At 39.8% G+C, this 27,094-nt stretch overlaps 2 protein-coding genes across 2 annotated transcripts; one reads left to right on the plus strand and one right to left on the minus strand.

Annotated features, from left to right (window-relative positions):
- Positions 1-225: 225 nt before the first annotated feature.
- LOC143610840 (pumilio homolog 1-like) lies at positions 226-5,285 on the plus strand. Its single transcript, XM_077085210.1, has 9 exons — positions 226-1,233; positions 1,410-2,563; positions 2,661-2,802; positions 2,888-2,995; positions 3,163-3,375; positions 3,534-3,644; positions 3,733-3,927; positions 4,059-4,233; positions 4,921-5,285. The coding sequence occupies exons 1-9, from the start codon at positions 577-579 to the stop codon at positions 4,956-4,958; spliced, it is 2,793 nt and encodes a 930-aa protein (XP_076941325.1). The 5' UTR covers positions 226-576; the 3' UTR covers positions 4,959-5,285.
- A 15,654-nt stretch (positions 5,286-20,939) lies between these two features.
- On the minus strand, positions 20,940-25,511 carry LOC143610845 (protein TOC75-3, chloroplastic-like). Its single transcript, XM_077085212.1, has 7 exons — positions 24,158-25,511; positions 23,075-23,296; positions 22,873-22,980; positions 22,603-22,794; positions 22,274-22,522; positions 21,932-22,186; positions 20,940-21,349 (listed from the first exon to the last, which is right to left on the minus strand). Exons 1-7 carry the CDS (start codon positions 25,301-25,303, stop codon positions 21,110-21,112), a joined length of 2,412 nt encoding a protein of 803 aa, XP_076941327.1. The 5' UTR covers positions 25,304-25,511; the 3' UTR covers positions 20,940-21,109.
- Between the last annotated feature and the right edge of the window lie 1,583 nt (positions 25,512-27,094).

Here is a 27,094-nt window from a genome sequence, read left to right on the forward strand (position 1 = left end):
AAATCAAGTGGACTTGGTTACTTGTGGAAATTTAAAATTTTCTATTTTGTTACATGAAACAAAACCCTAAAAAGGGTTCTTGCAAGAACCAATTCGCCGCCTAATTAAACTTTTTCTTGACACATTATACATACATATATACACACACACACATGTATGAGTCCAACAACAGACTCAAAACCCTCAAACTCAAACCTCATCACTCTTCTTCTTTTCCCTGCATACCCTTCTCTTTAACATCACTGTTCTTTCAATCTTGATCAAAGATTTCATCTTTACAGGTTTCAAGATTGTTTTTTCTTCTAGGGATTGTTTCTTTTTGTTGTCTAAGTCATTAAAGATTCCATTTTTATCAGCTTAACACACAACTTTCTGTATAATTTCATCTGGGTTTTGATTGTTTAGGCTAAAAAATGGTTTCTTTCATCTGTGTTTTCGTTGTTTAGCTTAAAAATTCAATCTTTCATCTGGGTTTTGATTATTTAGGTTAAAGGATTGTTTTTTTTTATCTGGGTCTTGTTCTTTTTAGCTGTAGAAGTCAAATTAGTAAATTGAATACTAGTTTTATCAGTGAAAATGTTGTCTGATATGGGTAGGAGACCTATGATGAGTGAGGGTTCATTTGGGGATGATTTGGAGAAAGAAATAGGGGTGTTGCTTCATGAACAAAGGCGAGAAGATACCGAGTATGAAAAAGAGTTGAATATGTATAGGAGCGGCTCGGCTCCGCCAACTGTAGAGGGTTCTTTAAGTGCAATGGGTAGTTTATTTGGTCATAATAACAATAATAATAATAATAACAGTAATATTAATAGTTTAGCAGCTTCTGAATTTGCTGGTGGAAATGGATTTATGAGTGAAGATGAACTTAGGGCTGATCCTGCTTATGTGTCTTATTATTATTCCAATGTTAACCTAAACCCTAGGTTACCGCCGCCATTGTTGTCGAAAGAGGATTGTAGGTTTACTCAAAGAATGCAAGGCGGTAGTGGGGTTGGGTTAGGTGGGATTGGAGATAGGAGGAAAGGAGGCCGGACCGATGGCGGCAGCGGTGGTGGCAGTGGCGTGTCGGCTTTCTCGATGCCTCCTGGTTTTAACTCAAAGAAACAAGAAGCTGAGAATTCTGAGGTTGAGAAAGTTAAGGTTTCTGCTGAGTGGGGCGGTGATGGCTTGATCGGGCTGCCCGGTTTAGGGTTGGGTAGCAAACAGAAGAGTCTTGCTGAGATTTTTCAGGTGAATTTTTGCCTTTTTCGTTTTAAATTATGAAACTTTAATTTTTGTTCGTTAGGTGAATTTTTAGTTTTATTTTTTGTTTTAAATTATGAAACTTTAACTTTTGTTAGTTTACCTTAATTTGATATTTAATATGATAATTTATACAATTTTGCTACAATATTTCAAATTTTCAGGATGATTTAAGCCGTTCATCTCCACCTTCTCGACACCCGTCTCGACCTGCTAGCCGTAACGCGTTTGAAACCAGTGATGAAACGATGGGACCCACAGGGGCCCAAAACGGTAACGGGCAAACATCATACTCTTATGCTGCTGCATTGGCTGCTTCTTTATCAAGAAGTGGGACCCCTGACCCGCAACACATTGCCCGAGTTCCCAGTCCGGTTCCTACTCCAATTGGGGTCAAGCGGGTCAACTCGAATCATAAAGGTCAAACCTTTTTTGATGTGGGATCATCTCACTCTAAAGAGTCAGAAGATATAGCAACAGCATTGTCGGGAATGAGTTTGTCAAATGGAGTCAAGGGTGAAAGCAAGAATCGGGCCCAGTTTGATCAAAGCACCTATTATATGAACAATTATGTTGATGGATCTTCTAACAACTTTTATGGCGGTTGGGATCCGTCATACTCGAACTATGGTGGTGGCGGGTATTCGGGCAACTCAGTCAACTCCCCACAATTGATGTCGAGTCAAGCCGGCAATGAGAACCTGCCATCACTTTTTGAGAATGCTGCTGCCACGGCTTTCCCGGGAATGGAGTCGAGATTTGGAATCGAACCACAAAACTCGAGCAGACTTGCTGCCCATATGTCTGGAAACGCGTCTTTAATCGACCCGATGTATCTTCAGTACCTGAGAACCACTGAACTCGCCGCCGCTGCCCAAATTGCTGCTCTTAACGACCCGTCAGGTGGCAATTCGTATTTCGATTTGCTTCAAAAAGCTTATCTTGCAAACATGTCTTCACCACAGAAATCACAATATTACGGTAATCATGGTTTTGGTGGGAAGACCACTAGCCCAACCCACCATGGTTATTATGGAAATTCTGGTATTGGGCTTGGATTATCTTATCCTGGAAGCCCATTACTGGGCCCACTTCCAAACTCTCCTCGTGGGCCAGGAAGCCCGATTAGGCTCGGTGAACTGAATACTCGATTCTCCCCTCAACTTAGAAACTTAGGCGGTGGTGGTGGCGTTATGAGCCAGTGGCATTTAGATGGTGGTGACAATAGTTTCGGTTCGTCTTTGCTTGATGAGTTTAAGAGTAATAAAACCAGGTCGTTTGAGCTTTCGGAAATTGCGAATCATGTGGTCGAGTTTAGGTACTTGTTTATAAAAATTTGTTGAAATCTTTATGAAAGGTAACCTGTTTTGTAGTTATTTATGAATACTAAATTTGGTATTGTTTATGATGATCAGTGCGGATCAGTACGGGAGTCGGTTTATTCAACAGAAACTAGAAACCGCAACGACCGAAGAAAAAAATATGGTTTTTATGGAGATTTTTCCCCAGGCTCTTACTTTAATGACTGATGTGTTTGGAAATTATGTTATTCAGAAGGTATCATCATTTTAATTTTTTGCTCTTTTCACAAAACAGACGTTACTACTTTTGTTTTCATTGGTTGACGTTTTAAAAACTTCAGTTTTTTGAGCATGGAATGCCTGCGCAAAGAAGAGAATTGGCGGGAAAGCTTTTAGGTCATGTGTTGACTCTCAGTCTTCAAATGTATGGTTGCCGTGTAATCCAGAAGGTAAGCGTTTGTAATATTTTAAATTTTGATCTGTTTGACATGTTTTCCATTTTTAGTTACATGTTCTAGTGTTACTTCTTTGACCCGTTAACACTCATCATTAATGGGCCAAAGTTGCTATATATAGTTATATTTCTTATGGTGTTTTCTAAATGTTGAATCTTCAGGCAATTGAAGTCGTTGACTTGGACCAAAAGATCAAAATGGTGGAAGAGCTTGACGGTCACATCATGCGATGCGTTCGTGATCAAAACGGGAATCATGTTATTCAAAAGTGCATTGAATGTGTTCCGGAACAACATATTCAATTTATCATTACAACTTTCTTTGATCAAGTTGTCACACTCTCCACCCATCCATACGGGTGTCGTGTCATCCAGGTAAATATATACATATCCTTTTTAATTTTTTAAGTTGGAGGTTACAACATGGCTGGCTGGGTTTGTCATGTTTCAAAATGGAAACTTATTTGTCTGTCAAAATGGATTGGGTTGGTCCACCTTAAAACTCGTAAATTAATTGATTTATTTTCTTGCAGAGGGTACTCGAGCACTGTGAAGATCAAGAAACACAAAACAAGGTCATGAGAGAGATTCTTGCATGTGTGAGCATGCTTGCACAAGATCAGTATGGAAATTATGTTGTACAGGTGTGAATTATTTGATGATTTGAGTTTTTTTAGATATTTTTGTTTCTTGTATGTAAATTTATGTTTGCTTGTTTGGAATTTGGAACAGCATGTGTTGGAACATGGAAAACCGGATGAACGTTCTATAATAATCCATGAATTGGCGGGAAAGATTGTCCAAATGAGTCAACAAAAGTTTGCATCAAATGTTGTTGAAAAGTGTTTGACTTTTGGTGATATAAGCGAACGCCAACTCCTTGTGAGTGAGATGCTTGGTACCACTGATGAGAATGAGCCTCTTCAGGTATATCTGTTAAAAAAAACAAATTAAAAAAAGCTACAAAAACTCGCATCTTGTTTATATTACAGACAAGATGCACATTTTTGTATTTTTTGAATTTGTTATTTTAACAATTATTATATAATTTTTTCCAGGCAATGATGAAAGATCAGTTTGCAAATTATGTTGTGCAAAAAGTATTGGAAACTTGTACTGATCAAGAACGTGAGCATATACTGGGACGAATTAAAGTTCATCTAAACGCACTGAAAAAGTACACTTACGGAAAGCATATTGTTGCTCGTGTGGAGAAACTTGTTGCTGCTGGAGGTACATATCACCCCCCCCCCCTCTTTTAATTTGTACTTGTAATTCCAGTATTTTGCAAAGGATAGGCTTAATAGGCCGTCCCCTGGCCCGGCTTGTCGTAGACGGTAGAACATAGGTTTTATTATTATTATTATTATTATTATTATTATTATTATTTGTTCTATTTAATATGATTACATTAACTATCTGTTTCAGTAACAATCTATTTTCTTCAATAAACTGATTTGCTAGGGCTCTTTGCATTACAAATCCACTTTTGATCAAATTTTAACTTGTTTGTTGACCTGTTTTATTTTTTAGTAATTGCTTTTTGGATCGTCTTAGTTCTTAAGATTTTAATAATTTATCTGTTTGGCTCATTACTGGTGGTAGAAAACCTGAATCGAGTAATTTATATTTACGATTTGAAATTTTCAAATACATTTCTGAATCTTGAAACTGGAAGTTGTTTGACTTTCATAAGTCAAACATCGACTCTTTTTCTTTTTTAACTATTTTCTTTTTTCTTTTTACTTGTTTGGCCCCTTGATAAAAGAAATTCCAAATTGAGTCATCTATAAGTTATCGACATGAAACTTTCAAACAAGGATTGGATATCGAAGCTGGAAGTGGTTTGACTCTCAAAAGTCAAATGTTGACTCGTTTTCTTGTAAACCGATCTGATGGTGTATTTGTTAACAATTGCAGAAAGGAGGATTGCAGCCCAACTGTCACATGGTGGTTAGGGTAGGAAGAGTTGTACAGCTAACGGAAGGAGGCTAGTTGGAGCTATGAAAAAGTGTCGTGTTATATGCGTGTTTGGAAATTAAGTACTATTATTATTATTACTAGTTGTACTAAAATGAAGGAACTGTAAATGCACTAGTTTTTAAGGTTTGCTATTTCTCCTACACATAGTCCAGGCTCATGTTTGTGTAAAAATGAGTGAAGAAGAAAATAACTAGCTATTTTAGTACTAAGTGACTGTACAAATATGTTGCCTACATCTGCAGGGTTGTTTAGAATGTTGTTTTTCTGTATGTTTAAACAGTTATCCTATTAGGTTGAAAATTTGGGCCCATATTTCTTTGTTTTTATGCATTTTTATATTCTTTGATAGTGATCTATTTTCCAAACTAAAGCTTTTTTTAGTTAGTTATTTTGTTTATTTACATGTGATTTTTTTTATATTTTATTATTATTATTATTATTATTATTATTATATATATATAGCATAATTTTTAATATTTTACTATATTCAATATAACTATGCATACTAATATGTACTTTTATTTATATCTATTTGTTATTTTGAATAAATAAAATTTTTAAAAATAAAGTTTTTTAGTCTGACAAATCTAATAAAATTTGGTGTATTGTTTTACATCACCTTATTTTGTTTTTGCGTTTTGACTTGTTTACCCATATTACATTTTATCATTTCTTTTTTTTTCTTTTTTCTTATTATTTTTGTTTCCATTAATCATGACAATAAAATTTTAATGTTGGTCATTTGATTTTCTTTTATAAGATTATTCATCTTATCATAATGGGTGTTGCCCATGATATGTGTTTGCCCGAGGGATTATCATTATCATTTCGTCCGGTTTATTGGTGTGTCTACCTGTTTTATGTTGTGAGTTCATAAAGCGACACCAACTCCTAACCGGTGACACGTGGGAAGTGCGCATGATTTGTTCATCACGAGACTTGAGCACCGACACCTGGTGAGGGATATCTTTATCTGATATCCTGGTACCACTAGACGAAAGACACTATGTCGCATATAGTGTTACGAGCTTTCTACAATGTCGTGTCCGATGGAAACCAATTTGAACGCAATTGGTTGCCCTTCCACATTTAGGATCAAGTTGAACACAACTGAGCTGAAGTTGCTATCACCTTCACTACCAGCCACAAATGCTGCAACTTGTACCAAGCCCGAACTCGCTTTGCTACCACTTGTCATCGGAAGCTTTGTATGGGCGTCCTTGGTTGCTCAAGGGCCAACCATTTCGTTCCACTGGGTTGTTGATTTCATCATGTCAAGGACTAATCAAGGGAGTTATAATCTTAGTTCTTAAATGCGGTATATCGTGAGACATAATCTTTTGTTGGCTCGTGTGTACACGAAAACATGGCGGATATGTGTTACACCACAATCTTTCTGGTCTGTGTCCCAAAACATGGTGTACAAGTTAATGCACCAAAACTTGCATTAAAACAAAATACGATCTTTTTATTTCAATTGTGTGCTAATGCACCTCAAGTAACATAAATTTACATTACAAAACTTACAAAATACATGGAAAGTTGATCTTTTTAGCTCTTTGGTGTCTCAAATCATCTCGGTCGACCATTACATGCACTGGAAGTTACATAAAAACGCGATCTTTTAGCTCGTCTGTGTCCCAAAGAATCATTTTAATGTTAAAATTTCTACAATCTACAAATCATCATCGTCGTCAATCTTCCGTCCAAATCCTTTAGGACCGACTCGCGGTCTTACCCTCTTCTTCTTTCCACCTTTCTTTGCTTTCTCTGCTTCTTCCTTTTCAAACTTTTCTTTCTCCCTTTTTTGTAAGAAATCTGTTACAGCTATGTAGATAACCTGAACAACAAACACACACCCACATTCAAGCTAATGGAAAAATGAAGTGGTTGACTTCTAAGTCAACATGACACTTTTGAGAACTCAGAATCATAGCAGGGTTGTTAAAATATCTAAAAGTATAAAATCAAATTGATATGCCAGCTCAAAGTTCTAGCGCTGTAAACGGGCGTAATTTAAAACAAACTAGAGAGTCATGACACACATAAACACCAACACTACATGTATATTATTCGCAGGTTGACACAAACACGGCCCGTACAACCCAAAACAATATTTAATGTTTGTTTGTGCACATTGATACCTTAACCTAAGAAATTTACATTTTTTAAGCCAATTTATTTTCAAACTTTAATAACTTAGGTGTGTGCAAAGTCGGTTTGGTTATGGGGGATTAACCATAATGAAGAAACACTAATCGACCCCGGGCAGATTACGGATAATCTGGGGGTTAAGTAGATGTTTCCCACGAGGGTTTGGTCCGGCAAAGATGGTTATTCTTCTGATGACCTGCAAAACAGACACCGTGAGCTCGTCACTGAGAAGGGGGGGGGGGTACCTCCTTGTGACCACCCTCCGGCGTGAGAATCAGACTAGATTGCTCTTGAATATAAGTGTATATTAAGAGAAATGACTAGAGCAGATATCAGATAATATATGAAGATATAAGATAATGATACCGTTCCAAGGTGTTGGAGTATTTATAGCCGAAGGTAGGTTTCCAAGCAGGTACAGCCGGCTGAATAGTATTCCTGTTCTACCAACTGTGGGCTACGCACGTGCCATGCTGGAGGTTGGTGGGTAGGCAGCGGCTGATAGTGACCAGGCCGGCTGTGTACTATTCCTTTTCCACCAACTGCAGGCTATGCACGTGCTACGACAGGTTGGTGAGTAGGCAGCGGCTGATAGTGACATTAAGTAGTAGAGCGTGCTGCTCGTCGTACTGTTGTCAGTGAGCTGTCGCAGCTTTGGTCAGATCTTTTGTCCATACCTTGGCAGGTACAGTACAAAAGATCCTCCAGTAGCGTACGGACTGGCTCATTTGGGCGGGAGTATTCCCGGCTTGCTCACTCCTTCTTCAGGTGACATTGCTGAATTATTTAAGAGTTAGTGCCTTGTGCGTGTAGCCTTGCTGCGCGGGTAGCCTTCCCTGATGGCTAGTATCCGTTGCTGCGGGAACAGGCGGAGTACGTCGACCATTGGGAGGCTTTTCCTGCGGGAACAGCTTGCGTACTGCGCGTAAGGACGTCACGTCTCTGAGCATGGTGGGTCCTGCGGATCCAGTTGGTTTTTGCGCAGACGTCTCTCTTTAAGGTGAGTCTTGCGAGTTCAGTCTTTGCGCAGACGTCCCTCTTGAAGGTGAGTCTTGCGGGTTCAACTGCGCAGACGTCCCTCTTTGAGATGAGTCTTGCGGGTCTAACTGGGCTCTGCTGGGACCTACCTCTTCACATAACCAAATGGTCGATTAACCGCGATTATGAGTCGGTTTTGGTTATCGGTTAATTGTCCAATGCATTTTTAATTTTTATCCTTTGTTCCAGTTAACAATGGTTCGGTCATCGTGTTTTGAAGCTCAATTATGAAGTTTGGAAACTGAAATATGCCGGTTTCAAGCTTGGTTATGGCAGTTGCAACATAAATTTAAATGTTGGAATACAAACATAAAAGTTAGGTTCCAAACGAAGACTGAATACACATTGACCGTAACCATAGCCGAACGGGTTAATCAGATTCACTTAAGCTTTTCAGTTAACGGTTTGGTTTTTGTTCACCCCTATTAATTAATATATACAATGTCTTACCCCAACAGTGAGAAGGGATAAGCCAACAAAAGCAATGGATAAGAGAACCGAGATAACAACAAACACTCATCACCATTATCCGAAGCTGCAGATACAATCTGATCGGTAGTATTATCCGGTGGTTTTGCTTCTGAGAGAATAAACACTCCGTTTGGTGTAGCAGCAGAAACTACTGGGCAGTTTAGGGTGGCCCGTTTGATGTAACAATAATGAGTTGTTGGTCGCGATGGAAGAAGTGGTAAGTAAGATTGGTTTGAGGGTTTAAAGACATGGTGGTAACAGTTGAATAGTGGAAGAGATGTTGCAGAGGTTACAGTTACTACCATTATTATTGTTTGGTTGTTTGATTGAGGTGGTTTCTGCACCACACAGATAATGTTTTTAATGGGTGATGACTGATGATGTTTGTTCATGGTTGGTGGTTTATGGGCCGGGTTTCGATCCCGTGTGGGCTTGCTGTTATGTATATGGGCCCTGCCTAGTTCCGGTTCGGTTTGATTATTAGTCTAAAGTTATGAAAATGAAATCAAAGTCATCACTTAAATCTATTTTATGATCCAATCGTTTTCTGGTTAGTCGGTTTGGTTTATTCGATTAGTTTTCGGTTCGGTTATTAGCCTAAACTAAAACCCAAGTCATTGATTAATCTATTTTATTGCCCAATTGGTTTTTGATTAATCGGTTGGTTTTTGGTTAGTTTATATGTTAATTTCGGTTAATAACCAAAACCAAACTTGGGCTAAAAGTTTTGCTTAGAAATACATGGAATTGCGGTAGAGGTGCACAAATCGGGTTTTTCAAATACCCGTTTCTGGGTAGAGGTGCACAAATCGGGTTTTTTTAATACCCGGGTTCGGGTATGGACTGGTTTCGGGTATGATCGGGTATTGACCGGTTTCGGGTATGATCGGGTATTGGAAAATCGGGTATTGAGAGAAATCGGGTAGGGTTCGGGTAGGGTATTGAGGAGAAAAACTCAACCCTATGTACCCGGTAGAGTATGATCGGGTTCGGGTATTGGAACTGGGTATGTGTCCAGGTACGACCAGGTATTAATACCCGGTTTTGAATTTGTAATTTTTTTATACATTTTTAATTTGTTTAAAATTTAAATTTGTTTATTAATGTATAAAAATAATTAAACTATATTACAAAAACCATAAATCCACTTAATTACAAATTATTTACTTAGTAATATGCATTTTACTAAAACTTAAATATAAAACTTATAAAGTAAACATAAAAATATACTACAAAAACTCATGTATTATTTCGGGTATTAGAAAATTGGTATCGGGTATAACCGGGTATTGGGTATAAGGTGTGACCAAGTCCAGGTATAAATCGGGTACGGGTATTGACCTCAAAATGCATACACTATCCATACCCTACGGGTAGGGTCGGTTCCGATTTCGGGTATAGATTACCCGGGTATAAAAAAAACCGGTTCCGGATATTTTTTTTGGGTCCTGTTGCGGGTATGGGTTTTTTGTGCACCTATATTTCTGGGTATGGAACTGGGTTCGGGTATGACCGGGTATTGGGAAATCGGGTATTAGCGATACTAAGGTCGGGGTCGGGTCGTGTGACATCTGCCCGAATCCGACCCGACCCAGGTACCCGTTTTCTGATCCGATTCTTTTTATGATTTAAAATTTAATTATTTTCTTTTAAAACTTGACATTTAAAATATTTTTATAATTTCCTTCCTGCCGTCCCGCCTCTTTCTCTCTCTTGTCGCCGTCCCGCCCTTAAGCCTTGAACCCCTTTTTCTCTTAACTCTTTGCTTGTCCTTTGGTTCTTCCCGCCTAAGGATCTCTGCGCAGCTCCACGCGCCAGACTCCTTACAAGGAAGCCTGCGTGAAGACCAGTTGTTCCTGCGATACGCGAGGCGAACTGTTCTCGCAGCGCGCTAAGAATTGTAGTTCTTCTCGCAGCGCGCTAAGAATGGTAGTTCTTCCCGCGGCGCGCTAAGGATTGTTCTGTCTGCCTTCGCGCTCACGCGCTCGATGCCTTCTCGCGCTAAACCCTTTGAGCCTTCTGTTTAATCTAGCCGTTTACTTTTGTGATGTCTTATCTTCTGTGCTGTTGACCTGACCTATCTTATGTCTGAAAAGCCACTTTTGGCGCATCATGCGCACCAACCCCATTGGTTGACAGAAAAAGTGACTGACATTATCTTTTGAGATCTGCTTTTCCATGCTTGACCAGTACCTTTATCTGACCCTCCCATGCCTGTTTACTGTTACCTGTCAGCTTTTCCTTGTCCCCTGCAGCTGCCATATCTTTTGATATCTTTTGCTTTTGGAACCTTTTTGCTTTTGTTATCTTTTGCTTGATCCTGTTGAAGATCTTTTCCCCTTTTCTAGGGATTGTGTTCCCTAGGGTTTCCCTATAAATAATAATGCTATTTTCTTAACACTACACACACAAATACTTATTATCTTTCTCTTCCTTTGCTCTCTGCCGTTGATCCTCTGCCGTCTCCTCTCTCTGCCTTCGTCCTCTCTCCTGTTCTGCCCAGATTCCCGGTAATATATAATATATATAATAATTTGTTAAAGATACATATTACTATGCTATCATATATTCAAGACATTAAAACAAATCATTAAAACAATAATCTTATTTATAGGTTAACTTGTGCTTGTTTAAAGTTGGTTCTTGCATTATCTTTCAACGCATCTTTATCAAGTGAGTAATCTCGTATCTAATCCCTTTTTATTTTTAATGTTTTGGGATGTTCATGTGTTCGTACAAACTTGAGTCTTAAACTTGTTTATGAACTTTAGTCGCGCAGTATCCCATGTGTTGAGGACGTTTACTTGGCTGTTTATTTGTATGTGTGTATCATTAACCGCTTTGTTCGGCCTATTCCGAAGTTTTCATGGATCCATTAGATGAACACGGGAGACCTATCGTTTACGGTTTTCTTTGTTTACACTTGCACAGATGTTTTCTTGTTTTTGTGCTCATTTGGGAGCACGGATTGAACTATGAACTATGATCTATTTAGGCTTGATCACAATCTGATTACACCCTTGTTAAACGCCAGACATACACGTGTTGCGCGCAGTGATTATTGTTATCTATTATCTATTAAACTTGATTTCTCACCAACACGCAAGTGTTTGACGTTTTATTTTAACACATGTTCAGGTTTGCTGTAGCTACATTTGGAGCTTGTGGACACGTAGGACGTTTTCACTTTTGGACCTAGATTAAAATGTATCAAGACAAGTTATTGTTGTTCGAATATTTTGCCTTATAATATATTGATTTATGTTGATTTATGTTATCTTGTGTTTACGTTGCGCGTGCGCGAATGAATATATTTATTAAATATTGACACCCAATAGTGTCACGAGTAATGAAACAATATGTGGCGCCCCGATGTATAATCCGCCTTTGGTCGGGGTGTTACAGATTGGTATCAGAGCTCCGTGACTTTAGGATAGGTGGTTAGACCTAACGGCCTAGAATACCTAAGAGTCCCTTCTCGCGCATGAGAGAAATCTCATGTTTGCGCGCTTATTGTTAATTACTCGTTATTTATAAATATGCTTGCGCAGACGCAGCGTATGGTTTTATGTTTTATTTCGCGATATTTCGATTTTTGCTGAATTTCGATTTTTATTGATTTTACTTACATATTCGTTTGTTGGGATTGAAAATCCGAAAAGTCATGGTGATACATGAATAGTTGATTTTCAAATTCCATTTACGATTATGTTCTGAGGATTGGAGACTTGAAAAGTCATGGTGATACATGAATTGTCAACCTCCAATACTCATTTTCTTGTATATTTTATAGAGGATTGAAAAGTCATGGTGATACATGAATCGTCAATCTCCAATACTCGTTTACTAGTCATTTTAAATTGAGAATTCGGAAAGTCATGGTGATACATGAATTGTCGATTCTCGATTCGAATTTGTTATCTGTATTAAGTTTGCATTCAAATTCATGTTTTACTTTAACTGTTGATGGTATCTAACCCCGCGAAACCAAGCTTTATAAGATTATACTTTGCGCTAAGATATTAACAAAACTAAAACTTTTATAGAATGCCTCCGCTATCTCGCCGTCATCAGAGGAGAGAAGCCTCGCGCAGACGTTCGCTGCAACGTTCCCAGGAAATGGCCGCCGCAATAGCCCAAGCTTTGAGCCAAAACAATACCTCCGGTTACAACATTAAGTCCTTTAATGCGGGTAACCCTCCGAAATTCACAGGGCTTGAAGGAGCCACCGTGATGCTCCAATGGCTCGAGAAGATTGAAAACACTTTCCTCCATACCCAATGCCCTCCTGACAGACGAACCCTATATGCTTCCAGTGTCCTGGAATCTAGAGCGCTTACATGGTGGAATGGAGTAGCTCATGCGCGTGGCGCAGAAGCTGCTTCTAGCATGCCCTGGGAGGAATTCAAAGAAATTCTGACGCGAGAATTCTGCCCTCCCAACGAAGTTAAGCGCCTGGAGGAAGAATTTTGGAACTTGAAGCAATACAGTGGCGAAGCGCGCGAGTACGCGACGCGCTTCCATGAACTAAGCCTGCTTGTCCCTCACCTTGTTACCCCTTCCCGCCGAGCCATCGAGAAGTTCCTTGGGGGTCTCCCCATGGAAATTCAAGATTCTGTATGGGCCAGAAACCCAGCAACCCTCTCTGACGCCATCGAGTTGGCCGCTGTGCTCAGCGACAACCATGTCAGAGCAGGAACCCTGTTCCTGCGGGGAGCTGAGAAGACCAAACCCACCAAGACTGCCCCTAAACCAACAGAAACCAAACCAGAACCCTCAAACCATAACAACCCGAAGCGTAGGCGCAGACAAGTTTACGCGCTTACCAGCCCACCCATTGTCCAGCAACCCTACCTACCGCCAGTTTACGCGCCTACCCCACTGCCAACCTACCCAACACCTCCTGTAGTCCATAACTATGCCTTAACCAATCCGGCACTCCCTGCCCCGCCAACTAAGAAACCCTACACAGGAAACCAACCGTTTTGCTCAACCTATAAACTTCACCACCCAACCCAAACCCCGTGTCGACAATGTAACCGATGTGGCCGCGTTGGTCACTCTGCCGAGTTCTGTAGAGTCCCTCCCGCCAACCCAATCGCGCAAACACCACCAACCTACCCGCAAAACCCTCAACCAGCACACCCTAATCCACGACCCAGGTCGTGCTTTAACTGCGGTGATCCCAGTCATTTCCGGAACGCGTGCCCGAGACTACAAGTGCAAATCACACAAGCGAATCCGGTGAACCAAATCTCGAACCAAGTGACGCGCGGACGAGCTTTTAATATAACCGCGCACCAAGCGCAAGCGAATAATGACGTAGTAAATGGTACATTTTTGCTTAACGGACATTATGCTTCCGTACTTTTTGATACTGGCGCCGATAGAAGTTTTATTTCTCGCGCATTTGAACAAAAACTTGCACGACCGCGAGTAAACTTAAACGAAAACTTTTCAGTTGAATTGGCTAATGGCGAAACTGTTTTAATTAACTCCGTGATTAAGGATTGCACGCTTAACCTTAACGAAAACGATTTTCTAATCGACCTCATCCCCATGCCTCTTGGAAGTTTCGATGTTATCATTGGTATGGACTGGCTCTCGAATAATCGCGCCGAAGTTATTTGCGCCAAGAAGTTGATTCGCATTCCTCGAGAAAACGGTGATCTTCACATCTACGGCGAGAAACCCTCCAGTGGTCTTAAGCTTATATCTTGCGCCGAAGCCCAAAGACTCATGCGGAAGAAGTGTATTGCATTTTTAGCCCATGTGGTTAAACCCGATGAAGGAAAGAAGAAACTTCGCGAAATCCCTATCGTGCGTGACTTTCCTGAAGTCTTTCCCGATGATCTTTCTGGTTTACCTCCCGTTCGGGAAGTCGAGTTTCGTGTTGATCTTGTCCCTGGTGCTTCCCCCGTAGCCAAATCTCCTTATCGTCTTGCACCCGCTGAAATGCAAGAATTGGCAAGTCAACTTCAAGAGTTGACCGCTAAAGGATTCATTCGCCCTAGCTCTTCGCCCTGGGGTGCTCCGGTGTTGTTCGTTAAAAAGAAAGATGGTACGTTTCGCATGTGTATCGATTACCGCGAGTTGAACAAACTCACCATGAAGAACCGGTATCCCTTACCGCGCATTGACGACCTCTTTGATCAACTCCAAGGTGCCTCTTGTTTCTCCAAGATCGATCTCCGCTCTGGCTATCACCAGTTGCGCATCCGCGATGAAGATATTCCCAAGACTGCTTTTCGTACTCGCTATGGCCACTTTGAATTCTTGGTCATGTCCTTCGGTTTAACCAACGCACCCGCCGTTTTCATGGATCTAATGAATCGGGTGTGTAGGCCTTTCTTGGATAAATTCGTGATTGTGTTTATCGATGACGTTCTGATTTATTCCAAGACCAAGGCCGAGCATGAGCAACATCTTCGGTTGGTGTTGCAAAAGCTTAGAGCCGAGCAGCTATTTGCCAAGCTCTCCAAGTGTGAATTCTGGTCTGATGAAGTACAGTTCCTTGGCCATATTGTGAACAAGATGGGTATTCATGTCGACCCATCCAAAATTGAAGCAATCAAGAACTGGATTACACCAACCACTCCTACCGAAATCCGTTCCTTCTTGGGCTTAGCTGGTTACTACCGGCGATTTATTTCGAACTTCTCAAAGATCGCATTGCCTTTAACAGCTCTGACGCACAAAGGTAAACCGTATATTTGGGGCTCGAAGCAAGAAGAAGCCTTTCTGACGCTCAAGCGTTTGTTGTGTGAAGCTCCTGTTCTTGCGCTACCTGAGGGTAATGAAGATTTTGTCGTGTATTGCGATGCATCCAACCAAGGTCTCGGTTGTGTTCTTATGCAACGAGGCAAGGTTATCGCTTACGCATCAAGGCAACTCAAGATTCATGAAAAGAATTATACAACTCACGACCTCGAACTAGGCGCAGTGGTATTTGCCTTGAAGATCTGGAGACACTACCTTTATGGTACTAAGTGTATCCTCTACACTGACCATAAAAGCCTTCAGCATATCTTTGATCAAAAGGAACTCAACATGAGGCAACGCCGATGGAACGAACTCATCAGCGATTACGATTGTGAGATCCGGTATCATCCTGGTAAGGCTAATGTGGTAGCCGATGCGCTCAGCCGCAAACCCTGCCAGCTTAACTGTATCTTGCCGCGCACGCAGCTTCACTTCGCGCCGATCCAAAGCAACCTTGAATCGCGCATTCGTGACGCGCAGCGCGCATCCATCAGTAATGGTAACCTTCGCGCCGAGTTAGCGTGTGGCGCGGAAGCTCATTTTGTCCCTAGTCTGAGTAGAATTCTCTGCTATCTAAATCGCATCTGGATTCCCTTTGATGAGAATCTTCGCGCTGATATCCTGAGTGAAGCGCATAAATCTCGGTATTCTATTCATCCCGGCGCTGATAAAATGTACAAAGATTTGCGCATTACTTATTGGTGGCCCGGTATGAAAAAGGATATTGCTGTGTTCGTAGCTAAATGCCTGACTTGTTCTAAGGTAAAAGCTGAACACCAGCGCCCATCTGGTTTGTTCGAACAACCAGAAATTCCTACGTGGAAATGGGAAGGTATAGCGATGGACTTTATTACCAAGTTACCTTTGACAGCAAGCAAACATGATAGCATTTGGGTAATAGTGGATCGTTTGACTAAGTCTGCTCACTTTCTGCCCATTCGTGAAACCTACCGTGTTGAACAACTCGCGCAGCTTTATGTCAAGGAGATTGTCTGCCGTCATGGTACTCCTTTGAGCATCATATCCGATCGCGATGGCCGTTTTATATCCCGCTTTTGGGAATCTCTCCAATCTGCGCTAGGAACTAGCTTGGACATGAGTACTGCATATCATCCTCAGACTGACGGACAGTCTGAGCGAACTATTCAAACTCTTGAGGATATGCTCCGATCTTGTGTTCTTGATTTTGGAGGTAATTGGGATTCACACCTACCTCTGGTCGAGTTCTCTTATAATAACAGCTATCATTCCAGTATTGGTATGGCCCCATTTGAAGCACTTTACGGTCGTAAGTGCCGCTCCCCGATTTGTTGGAGCGAAGTGGGTGAAGCTCAAATCACAGGACCCGAACTTGTTCAAGAGACAACCGATAAAATCGCCAAGATCCGTGATCATCTGCTGACTGCCAGAAGCCGACAGAAGAGTTACGCAGATCGCAGGCGAAAGCCTCTCGAATTTCAAGTTGGTGATCTTGTTCTCCTCAAAGTGTCGCCCTGGAAGGGTGTTGTCCGCTTTGGGAAGAAAGGTAAGCTTGCTCCTCGTTATGTTGGTCCATTCAAGATTCTCGCGCGTGTGGGAAAAGTTGCCTACAGACTTGACCTGCCGCCCGCGCTCAGCAATGTGCATCCAACGTTCCATGTTTCCAATCTCAAGAAATGTTTAGCTGACGAGAACCTTCACATTCCACTTGATGAAGTTCAAGTTGATGAGTCCATGCATTTCGTTGAGAAGCCTGTTGAGATTTTGGATCGCGAGGTAAAGCAAACCAAGCGCAGTCGCATCCCTATCGTGAAAGTCCGCTGGGAGTCCAAGCGCGGAGCCGAGTTTACATGGGAAAGGGAAGATCAAATGAAGATCAAGTACCCGCACCTGTTCTCTGCGCAGCCTACTTCGAGACAAATTTCGGGACGAAATTTCTTAAAGTAGGGGAGATTGTGACATCTGCCCGAATCCGACCCGACCCAGGTACCCGTTTTCTGATCCGATTCTTTTTATGATTTAAAATTTAATTATTTTCTTTTAAAACTTGACATTTAAAATATTTTTATAATTTCCTTCCCGCCGTCCCGCCTCTTTCTCTCTCTTGTCGCCGTCCCGCCCTTAAGCCTTGAACCCCTTTTTCTCTTAACTCTTTGCTTGTCCTTTGGTTCTTCCCGCCTAAGGATCTCTGCGCAGCTCCACGCGCCAGACTCCTTACAAGGAAGCCTGCGTGAAGACCAGTTGTTCCTGCGATACGCGAGGCGAACTGTTCTCGCAACGCGCTAAGAATTGTAGTTCTTCTCGCAGCGCGCTAAGAATGGTAGTTCTTCCCGCGGCGCGCTAAGGATTTTAGTTCTTCCCGCGGCGCGCTAAGGATTGTTCTGTCTGCCTTCGCGCTCACGCGCTCGATGCCTTCTCGCGCTAAACCCTTTGAGCCTTCTGTTTAATCTAGCCGTTTACTTTTGTGATGTCTTATCTTCTGTGCTGTTGACCTGACCTATCTTATGTCTGAAAAGCCACTTTTGGCGCATCATGCGCACCAACCCCATTGGTTGACAGAAAAAGTGACTGACATTATCTTTTGAGATCTGCTTTTCCATGCTTGACCAGTACCTTTATCTGACCCTCCCATGCCTGTTTACTGTTACCTGTCAGCTTTTCCTTGTCCCCTGCAGCTGCCATATCTTTTGATATCTTTTGCTTTTGGAACCTTTTTGCTTTTGTTATCTTTTGCTTGATCCTGTTGAAGATCTTTTCCCCTTTTCTAGGGATTGTGTTCCCTAGGGTTTCCCTATAAATAATAATGCTATTTTCTTAACACTACACACACAAATACTTATTATCTTTCTCTTCCTTTGCTCTCTGCCGTTGATCCTCTGCCGTCTCCTCTCTCTGCCTTCGTCCTCTCTCCTGTTCTGCCCAGATTCCCGGTAATATATAATATATATAATAATTTGTTAAAGATACATATTACTATGCTATCATATATTCAAGACATTAAAACAAATCATTAAAACAATAATCTTATTTATAGGTTAACTTGTGCTTGTTTAAAGTTGGTTCTTGCATTATCTTTCAACGCATCTTTATCAAGTGAGTAATCTCGTATCTAATCCCTTTTTATTTTTAATGTTTTGGGATGTTCATGTGTTCGTACAAACTTGAGTCTTAAACTTGTTTATGAACTTTAGTCGCGCAGTATCCCATGTGTTGAGGACGTTTACTTGGCTGTTTATTTGTATGTGTGTATCATTAACCGCTTTGTTCGGCCTATTCCGAAGTTTTCATGGATCCATTAGATGAACACGGGAGACCTATCGTTTACGGTTTTCTTTGTTTACACTTGCACAGATGTTTTCTTGTTTTTGTGCTCATTTGGGAGCACGGATTGAACTATGAACTATGATCTATTTAGGCTTGATCACAATCTGATTACACCCTTGTTAAACGCCAGACATACACGTGTTGCGCGCAGTGATTATTGTTATCTATTATCTATTAAACTTGATTTCTCACCAACACGCAAGTGTTTGACGTTTTATTTTAACACATGTTCAGGTTTGCTGTAGCTACATTTGAAGCTTGTGGACACGTAGGACGTTTTCACTTTTGGACCTAGATTAAAATGTATCAGGACAAGTTATTATTGTTCGAATATTTTGCCTTATAATATATTGATTTATGTTGATTTATGTTATCTTGTGTTTACGTTGCGCGTGCGCGAATGAATATATTTATTAAATATTGACACCCAATAGTGTCACGAGTAATGAAACAATATGTGGCGCCCCGATGTATAATCCGCCTTTGGTCGGGGTGTTACAGGTCGAGTATAGAACCGGGTATTCTAAAACCGGGAATTATGAACACCCTATTTCCATGTATTGAAAAAACCTTATTTTCGGGGTTTTTTGGAGGTATTTTCAGGTAGAGATTGTAGCTTTAAGGTTTTTTTCGGGTATTATGTAGGTCTTTTTTGTGTATAGATCGGGTATTTTGAACCGATTTCTGGTATTGAAAAGCCCGGTTTCGGTTTTCGGGTATTACCAGGTATAAATCGGGTCCGGTTCCGGGGTGGGTACCGATTTTGATAATGAAATGCATACCTTATCCGTACCCTATGGGTAGGTACGGTATTAAAAACACGGGTATTAAAAAACCGGTTCCGAGTTTTCGGTGCACCTCTAAGGCTGTCCTCTATGGTGAGGGGCTTCGAAGCCCCTCTCCAGTGCCACGTGGGCACTGGGGGCTTCAAAGCCCCACCCCAAAGATGCCCCTCAATGGTGAGGGGGCTTCAAAGCCCCTTAATTTTTATTTTTTTTTGCATCAACCTTTTATGAGCACCGACACGATCCCGTTGTCGATGAGGTCTTGTTAGCGGTTGTGAGCTTTCGCAATGCTCGACTAAGACTCGGGCAGCATCTAGAATAGCACTAAATATTACCTCATCCCCTGAATCGGAGTCTGAAATAACGTCTGGATCAGGGTAGTAGTCGGGTGTCGAAGATGAATCGGAAGACATTTTTGGGAGAAAAATATAAAAAGTTTGAGATTGTAAATTATAGAAAGTTTGAGAAAATTATAGATGGTTTAGTTTTATATATCTATATATATATATATATATATATATATATATGGTAGGGTTAATATAAAAAACAATATTTTTGTGAGAAGAATAAGAATAGATCTAGGCCCTTGGATCTATAATCAAGTGGTTGAGATTGGTAGTTTCTAAATAATTGTATTGTTTCTTATTTACATGGTATAATGTGGTATAGTGTGATATTTAGGTGGTTTGTTTTATTTTAAAGCTCTTCTCACCTTTCTCACAAAACAATTGTTTTTCATTTGAACTCTTTTATATAATATATATCAAACAGTCAAAAGAGCAGTTGGATAGGGAAGGGGCCCACTAAATTCCATCTTCCGCGCCGGCCGTTTGAATGACTTCACCATCGGCGCCCACCATTGGACGGCGCCCCGAAACGGTGTACAGAGCCCACCGCGCTCAAAAAAAGGGTCAATGGCGCCCCATAGCGGGTAGTGTAATTGAGGTATAAATATATGAAGTTAATGTATACATATTACATGAAATGACATACATAAAATAGATTATTTCTTCAAACTTGTTAGCTTTTAAAATCGGTTCAAATTTGATCAACCAACTCAAAATTGGATTAAAACAAAATTGGTTCGGATCCAAACATGTTTAAAGTGGAGATAGCCTGAGTTCATAAGAATCGATTGGTAACAAACTGAATTGTATGAAACCGGTATGAAAACACTGTTTGTGCTGCCTTAAGTATTTTAGCCACAACCACCGTTAACTCGTTAAGTGGTTCGATTTAGATCCAGCATCAACAAAAAATGTGATTGACCACATTCAGATGCCGTTAATATGACCGTTAAGTGGCTTGATAAAGATCCAACAAAACAAGTTGGTAGTATTCGGTTAACATGTTTAATAAACAGGTTATATTTGCCAACCCAACACCTAACGTCTCAGTGTTTGCCACATACATTCTTATAGCTACATGCATTATACATCAAGAATCGTATCATTTAATAAAACATTCGACAACACATACTCGATAGTACATCTCAACTTGGTTCAACAAAAATTATTAATTTTCTACACAACACTTAAGTTTCAGCCACAATCTCACACAATAACCTTTTCTTCCAAGTTGCAAAAAAAAACCGATAATTAAAAACAACAAAATTAAAATCTCTCCCCAAACCTGAAAAACAAAGCACCGGTCCCAGAATTGTGATCGACAGCATACTCTGCGCGAACTAACCCTAGTTTAGCACCAACACCGTATGATGAACCCTGACCCATGCGCCTGTAAACCTCGGTTGGGTTTCCTTTCACATCTTTTGAACTGCCCAAGTCATTCCCGTGTTCTGCGAATGCGTATACATGTGTATTTCTCACTGGTATACGTATTTCAGCGGCAACCTGTAAAAAATGGTAACATTAGTTATCTGCTTATAATAATAACATGCTTCCAGTTAATAAAATTTGATTTTGGGGTGGAATCCACAATTGATTTAGATTTGTTACACTTAGGCTTGTAAATGAACAAAAGATCAAACACAAACAATTAAACGAACAAGGTTTTCTCTTTTATGTTTGTCTGTTAACAAAATTAACATGTTCGTTTTCGTTTGTTAACAATATAAACAAACGGCTAGGAACGTAAATAAACAAGCATAGCCGAACATGGTTAAAAGTGGGTAAAAACAATGTATATGGGCCTAAAAGATTATTAGAACTATACTAAGTTGTATTGTGCCAAAAAAAATCAAACGAAAATATTATAGAACGGAATTATACAAACTTAAATTAACAAACATAGAAGAAGATAAATGAACAAATATAAACGAATTTAAATGAAAGAACATAGATCGACGTTCACTAGCATAAACGAACGAACAAGACATATGTTCATGTTCACTAAATGTTTTGTTTCGTTTATAGGCCTAGTTAGACTTTGACCCATTTATTTATAAACGATAACGAGCCAAAAGACAAACATACCTCGAGGATATTTCTAGCAGCACCAATCTCACCCATGCTGTAACCCCTAACAGAGTAGGGCCCACCGAGAGTAAACGCATCATAACTAGGAAGATCACCCACACAACCACCATAATGACCATGAAGAACAAGGACAGGTGGCGGTGATTTACCCGCACCTTCTTCAACTTCCTTAAGTTGAAGAAACTTTGTTATTGTCAGTTGGTGACGGTTGAAAAATGGGAATTTGCTGCCAATCCCCAACCCTTGATCAAGCTGCAGTTTTAACTCGTTTGTTAAAATACTCATTCAAACGAACCAGTTTTGGTTAGACGCATATGAAGATTAGTGAAAAAGACTTACCTGAAACACGTTTCTCTCACCGACAATTGCACCATTCACAAACTTTGTGTTGTCACGTGTAATATTCGCTTGAGCAAACACCATTCGGTCTATACCGGTCCCACTAAGTGTTGTTGGCGGGCCATCTGCACTAATACCGCCACTTGGCAAGACCCGTTGACCGTTTGCAGATATATGACTACTTTCATCACGCGTCGTTATCTCTTCCATTACAATCCCATACGTAAACTTGCTTTGACGGGTGAAATTCTAAATAATGCAAATAATCAACATAATGCACAGAATATAATCATATAATGATGAGAAATAAGGGCAGTTTAGTAATTTACTTCAGTAATATTGGTTTTAACACCAGCACGATCAACCCATATAGGAGGAACTTCATCCACCCCGGACCCACCAGTGAAAACCGGGCTGAGCTTTCTGCTGTTGAAAACGCTTGTACGCAAAGTGAGGTTTCGGGGATTAGATATACCGTCTAAATAAGGATGCACATATTCAAGCTTGAAAGCAAGATCATCCTGCCAAAAACTGATTGTTACCACCGTTTCTTATTAAATCTATTAAATTAACAAAGTGTTTATATATAAAAAAATCACCTGAGGATTAAGAAAGTTACTAGTGGTTACAGAACCGAGAAGAGATCTGTTAAGTCCCTTGATGTTCCGATGCTCAAAAGATACAGTACCACCGGGCTGGATTGAAGCCTAAATATTGCATAGCAAAAAATATTACATTCAATAATAAAAATGCATAATATAAAAGTATAATTGTATAATCAAAATAAATAATGTGATATACCAAAGTAGGGCGGCCACCACGTCCAGGAACAATGCTCCATTCAGTACTGACTTCAGCTGATTTTTGCTCGAGTTCTTTAAGCTTAATTTCAACAATAATTCCACCCTCATTTTTCTCATCGGGGCGTGGATTAACTTCAATATTTGAAAATAAAGATAGAGAATTTATGTTGCGTAATGCTTGCTTCCCGGCTTCAATGTTGAAAACATTTCCCTTTTGAAGCTGCAGAACAAGTTAACATACTTCATGATTAAAAAGTATATCTATCATGAATTCATGATAAATGCAAACAACGGAAACAAAAATAATTTCTTGAGCTATAATCCTATAAATCATTTGATGCCTTCTTACCATCTTGCTTTGCTAACTAGAAATTAATTTAGGCACTTAGCAAAATTTGTATTTTCTGTCAACACTTCATTTTGTTTGTTTAACAAGTGTTGTAAACTTTGTTTCACAACAAATTGCTTCAAAATAATTAAAGATAGAAACTTCTTTTCTTTGTTTCTGAATCCTCAATCTGACCAGGGTAAAAAAACTAGCCTTTGCAATCTGTAAAAACTAATTTTGCTTTTTCAAGATAATAATAGGCTGCAAGCCTGAAAAAGACCATTTTCTATCATATATAAACGTATTTTTAACCAAAGGAAAACTGTTAGCTATTCCATTATTATTATTATAACGCAGGCCAAAAATTTGCAAGATCACTAATCGAATCGTATACCTAAAACAGAACGGCTAAAAAAAACAATCATAGCTACAAACTTATGATGAAACAATAAACAAAAAGTATCAGAAAAACAAAGGTTGCAATCTGACAAAACTGATTTTTGGTTTTCAACGTAATAAATTATATAGACTGCAAGCCTGAAGAAGACTATTTTCTATCATATTCTCTATCGTATTCAAATGTTTCTTCTAAGCTAAAAGAATACTGTTAGCTATCCCATTATTACTATAACGCGAGTTAAAAAACTTGCAAGGTTACTAATGGTACGCCTAAAACAAAACAACTGAATAAAAGAACAAAATCATAGTTACAAACATACGATGTTACAATAAACGAAAGGTAATAAGATATACCTGTTTAGGCAATTCTCTTTTGACAACTCCAATTTGTGTGTTCCCTTCACACACATTCCCAAGTTTATCTTGAAACTGAATCACAACCCGAGTAATATCACCTTCAACCACCTCACAAACAACCTCATTCGTATTCAAGTTCCCAAAATTCACTACTTGCGCACACGCGTACCCTTCATCATGATACCATTTCTGCACCCTATCCCTAATATTCTGCAACATCCTAGCACTCACATTCCCTTGTGACAAAATCTGCAATATCTCACCATGAACCGACCGCGGCAACATACACGGTCTCGCCCTCTCCATCCTCCGCCGATACTCCCGCTCTTGAGTCCGCATATAATCCATCTTCTCCTTCTCAGTCATGTTTTCCTCAATATCAACAGTTTTTGACTGCTGCATTAACCCAACATTAATACACTTAAAATGATCAGCCTCTTCCCACGTCGACTCCGTAAACGACACCGTCAACCCTATCGTCCCGTCCGCGTTCGTTTTCGCCTCTAAATCGACTTTTTCAAACATACCACAAGTAGCTAATGTTTCCAACTCTTTCTGTAACTGAGCCTTGGTGTAAACACCACCCGCTCGCAACGAAACCATTTCGAAAAACGAGTCGTCCGACCCGACAATTATCGACTTAACCTTATCCAAAAACACTAAATCAGAGACCTTATATTTCTTAAACCCACTAAGCTTATTTAACTGAACAACAATATCAGCTGGTAAACCATGTGAATCCCATTCCGATTGATTCTCATCAGCATTAGCCTCAGGAGACAAAACCCACTTCCACCACCCACCACCGCCGTGACCGCCGCCGCCGCCACCTTCGCCGTGACCGCCGCCGCCGGAACCGCCGTTACCACCGCCGGAACCTAACAAAGATGGGTTTTTTAACGCGGCGTGAAATACAACTCCGGCTGCGGCGGATACGACGAGATTCTTGACGGAAAATGGGAAAAAAGATGGTTTTTGATGTGGGTTTTTGGTGGGTTTGTTAGGGTTTTGAGATTTGATTTGATGGCATGTGATAGTGGAGGTTGTAATAGAAGCTGAGGACGGTGAAGATTGGAGGTTTGACCGGTTACGCCGGTGACGGAGAGTGATGAATTGGCCGGTGCCGGCGGCGATTGATGACATTGTAGATAAGAGTAAGGTTTGGTAAGAATGGGGTTTGTTTGGGTTTATGAGTGTGTAAGTGAGTGTGTCTAAAATGGGTGAGATTTACAAGTGATTGTATGTTTAGGTTTAGCCCTCATACTCTTGTCTAAAGATAACTTTTAACCATTACGCTATTATATAAATATTGTTACAAACTTATACGGTGTTGACTGTTAAGTGTTAAGTACATTCGAGTTGTTAGATTCATAATTTCATATAAACATTGGGGTATAAGTGTGATTAGGATTATAGGAAAGTTCATAAGCATGTAACTGGGTTGGTTACAGAGTATGGATCACTTGCAACTGATATGAAAGCTAACGGGTCAGTGTTTGAGCTGGAAAACCAAAATTTTCGTTTGTTGTGATGACATCGGCGTACCAAATGCATACATGGCGAATAGACGTCAATTTGGCATGTCGCACGTCTCCTCTATGCTGAGAATTATAGGTTTTTAAAATGGAATATCCGATAATTCAGATATCTGAAAATTCGGATATTCGAAATTTTCAAATAGCTAATATCACTAACCAAATCCATGCTGAGAATTATAGGTTTTTAAAATGGAATATCCGATAATTCAGATATCTGAAAATTCGGATATTCGAAATTTTCAAATAGCTAATATCACTAACCAAATCCATATATGAAGTTTTAGATTGGATATACAATTCCTAAAAAAATATTTATTATTTAATAAGAGATTTGACTTTGTACCTCTATAAACAGAGATAAGTTTAACTTCAAACCATGTCTCTAATTTAGTGAGTGTGATGTGAGTGTAAATTAGATATTAAGTAAATTTGAGTTCTTATATTTATGTAAATGTTGAATATAAGTGTTAAATTGATCATAGGAAGTTTCATAAGCTTGTAATTCGGCTAGTTACCGAGTATGATCAGTTGCAAGTGAAACAAAAGTTAACGGGTCGGTGTTTGCTTGCGTGTTGTTCAGGGCCGGCTGAACAATAGAAGAAACTCAAGCCCCAGCTTGAGGCCTCTCAAAAATTTGGGCCTCCATACATTAATATTATGTTAAAAAAATAAATATATTACATAGAGTTAATAGAAAGAAAGAGGACACGATTGCAGACCGTTTTGCAGTTTTGGGAAAATGGAATGAATGAATGATTGAGAGTTTCCAAGATTAATAAATAAATGTTTCTTTCATTTATTGCAATTGGGGCTTCACTATATGACATATATTGAATTCTCTCCAATTTTCTATAGGCTATATATATATAGGTCACTATGCTTCATCTCATATTCTAAAATCTCATATGTATTTTCATGCATTGAATCACAATTTTGCTTACTTGGTATAGCAATTGACAAATCAAGATTCAATTGTTTCACTGCTTCTTAACATTTGGCATCATAATTTTGCTTAGGACCCAGGTTAGTACTCTTTATAACTGATAACATGATTACTTAGTTTTATATCTTATTGTCAAATTGAAACCGAAAGTTTGAAAACGGTCACTCAAAAAGGCTAAAAAAATTTAAACGAGATTTTTTTTAATGAAGGCCTCAATATTTAGTTAGCTTTAGGTCTCTGAAAACGTTGAGTCGGCCCTGGTGTTGTCAAGCTCTCGAATCGATAGTTAACAAAGGGCTAAACTGTTTTTTTCGAGATTAAGGGGGACAGTACCTCGAAAAAACAATTAACTTAGAAATAAAAAAATGCAAACATCGGCATCGGCATCGGGTATCCCGGGACATTTCCCCCACAGTCCAAAACCAAACCGAAACCAAAAAACAAACACTCACA

Source organism: Bidens hawaiensis, unplaced genomic scaffold (genome assembly GCF_021521415.1).
Source record: "Bidens hawaiensis isolate Kalapana, Puna unplaced genomic scaffold, B.hawaiensis_p1.1 tig00028291_1, whole genome shotgun sequence".
NCBI classification, from domain to species: domain Eukaryota; kingdom Viridiplantae; phylum Streptophyta; class Magnoliopsida; order Asterales; family Asteraceae; genus Bidens; species Bidens hawaiensis.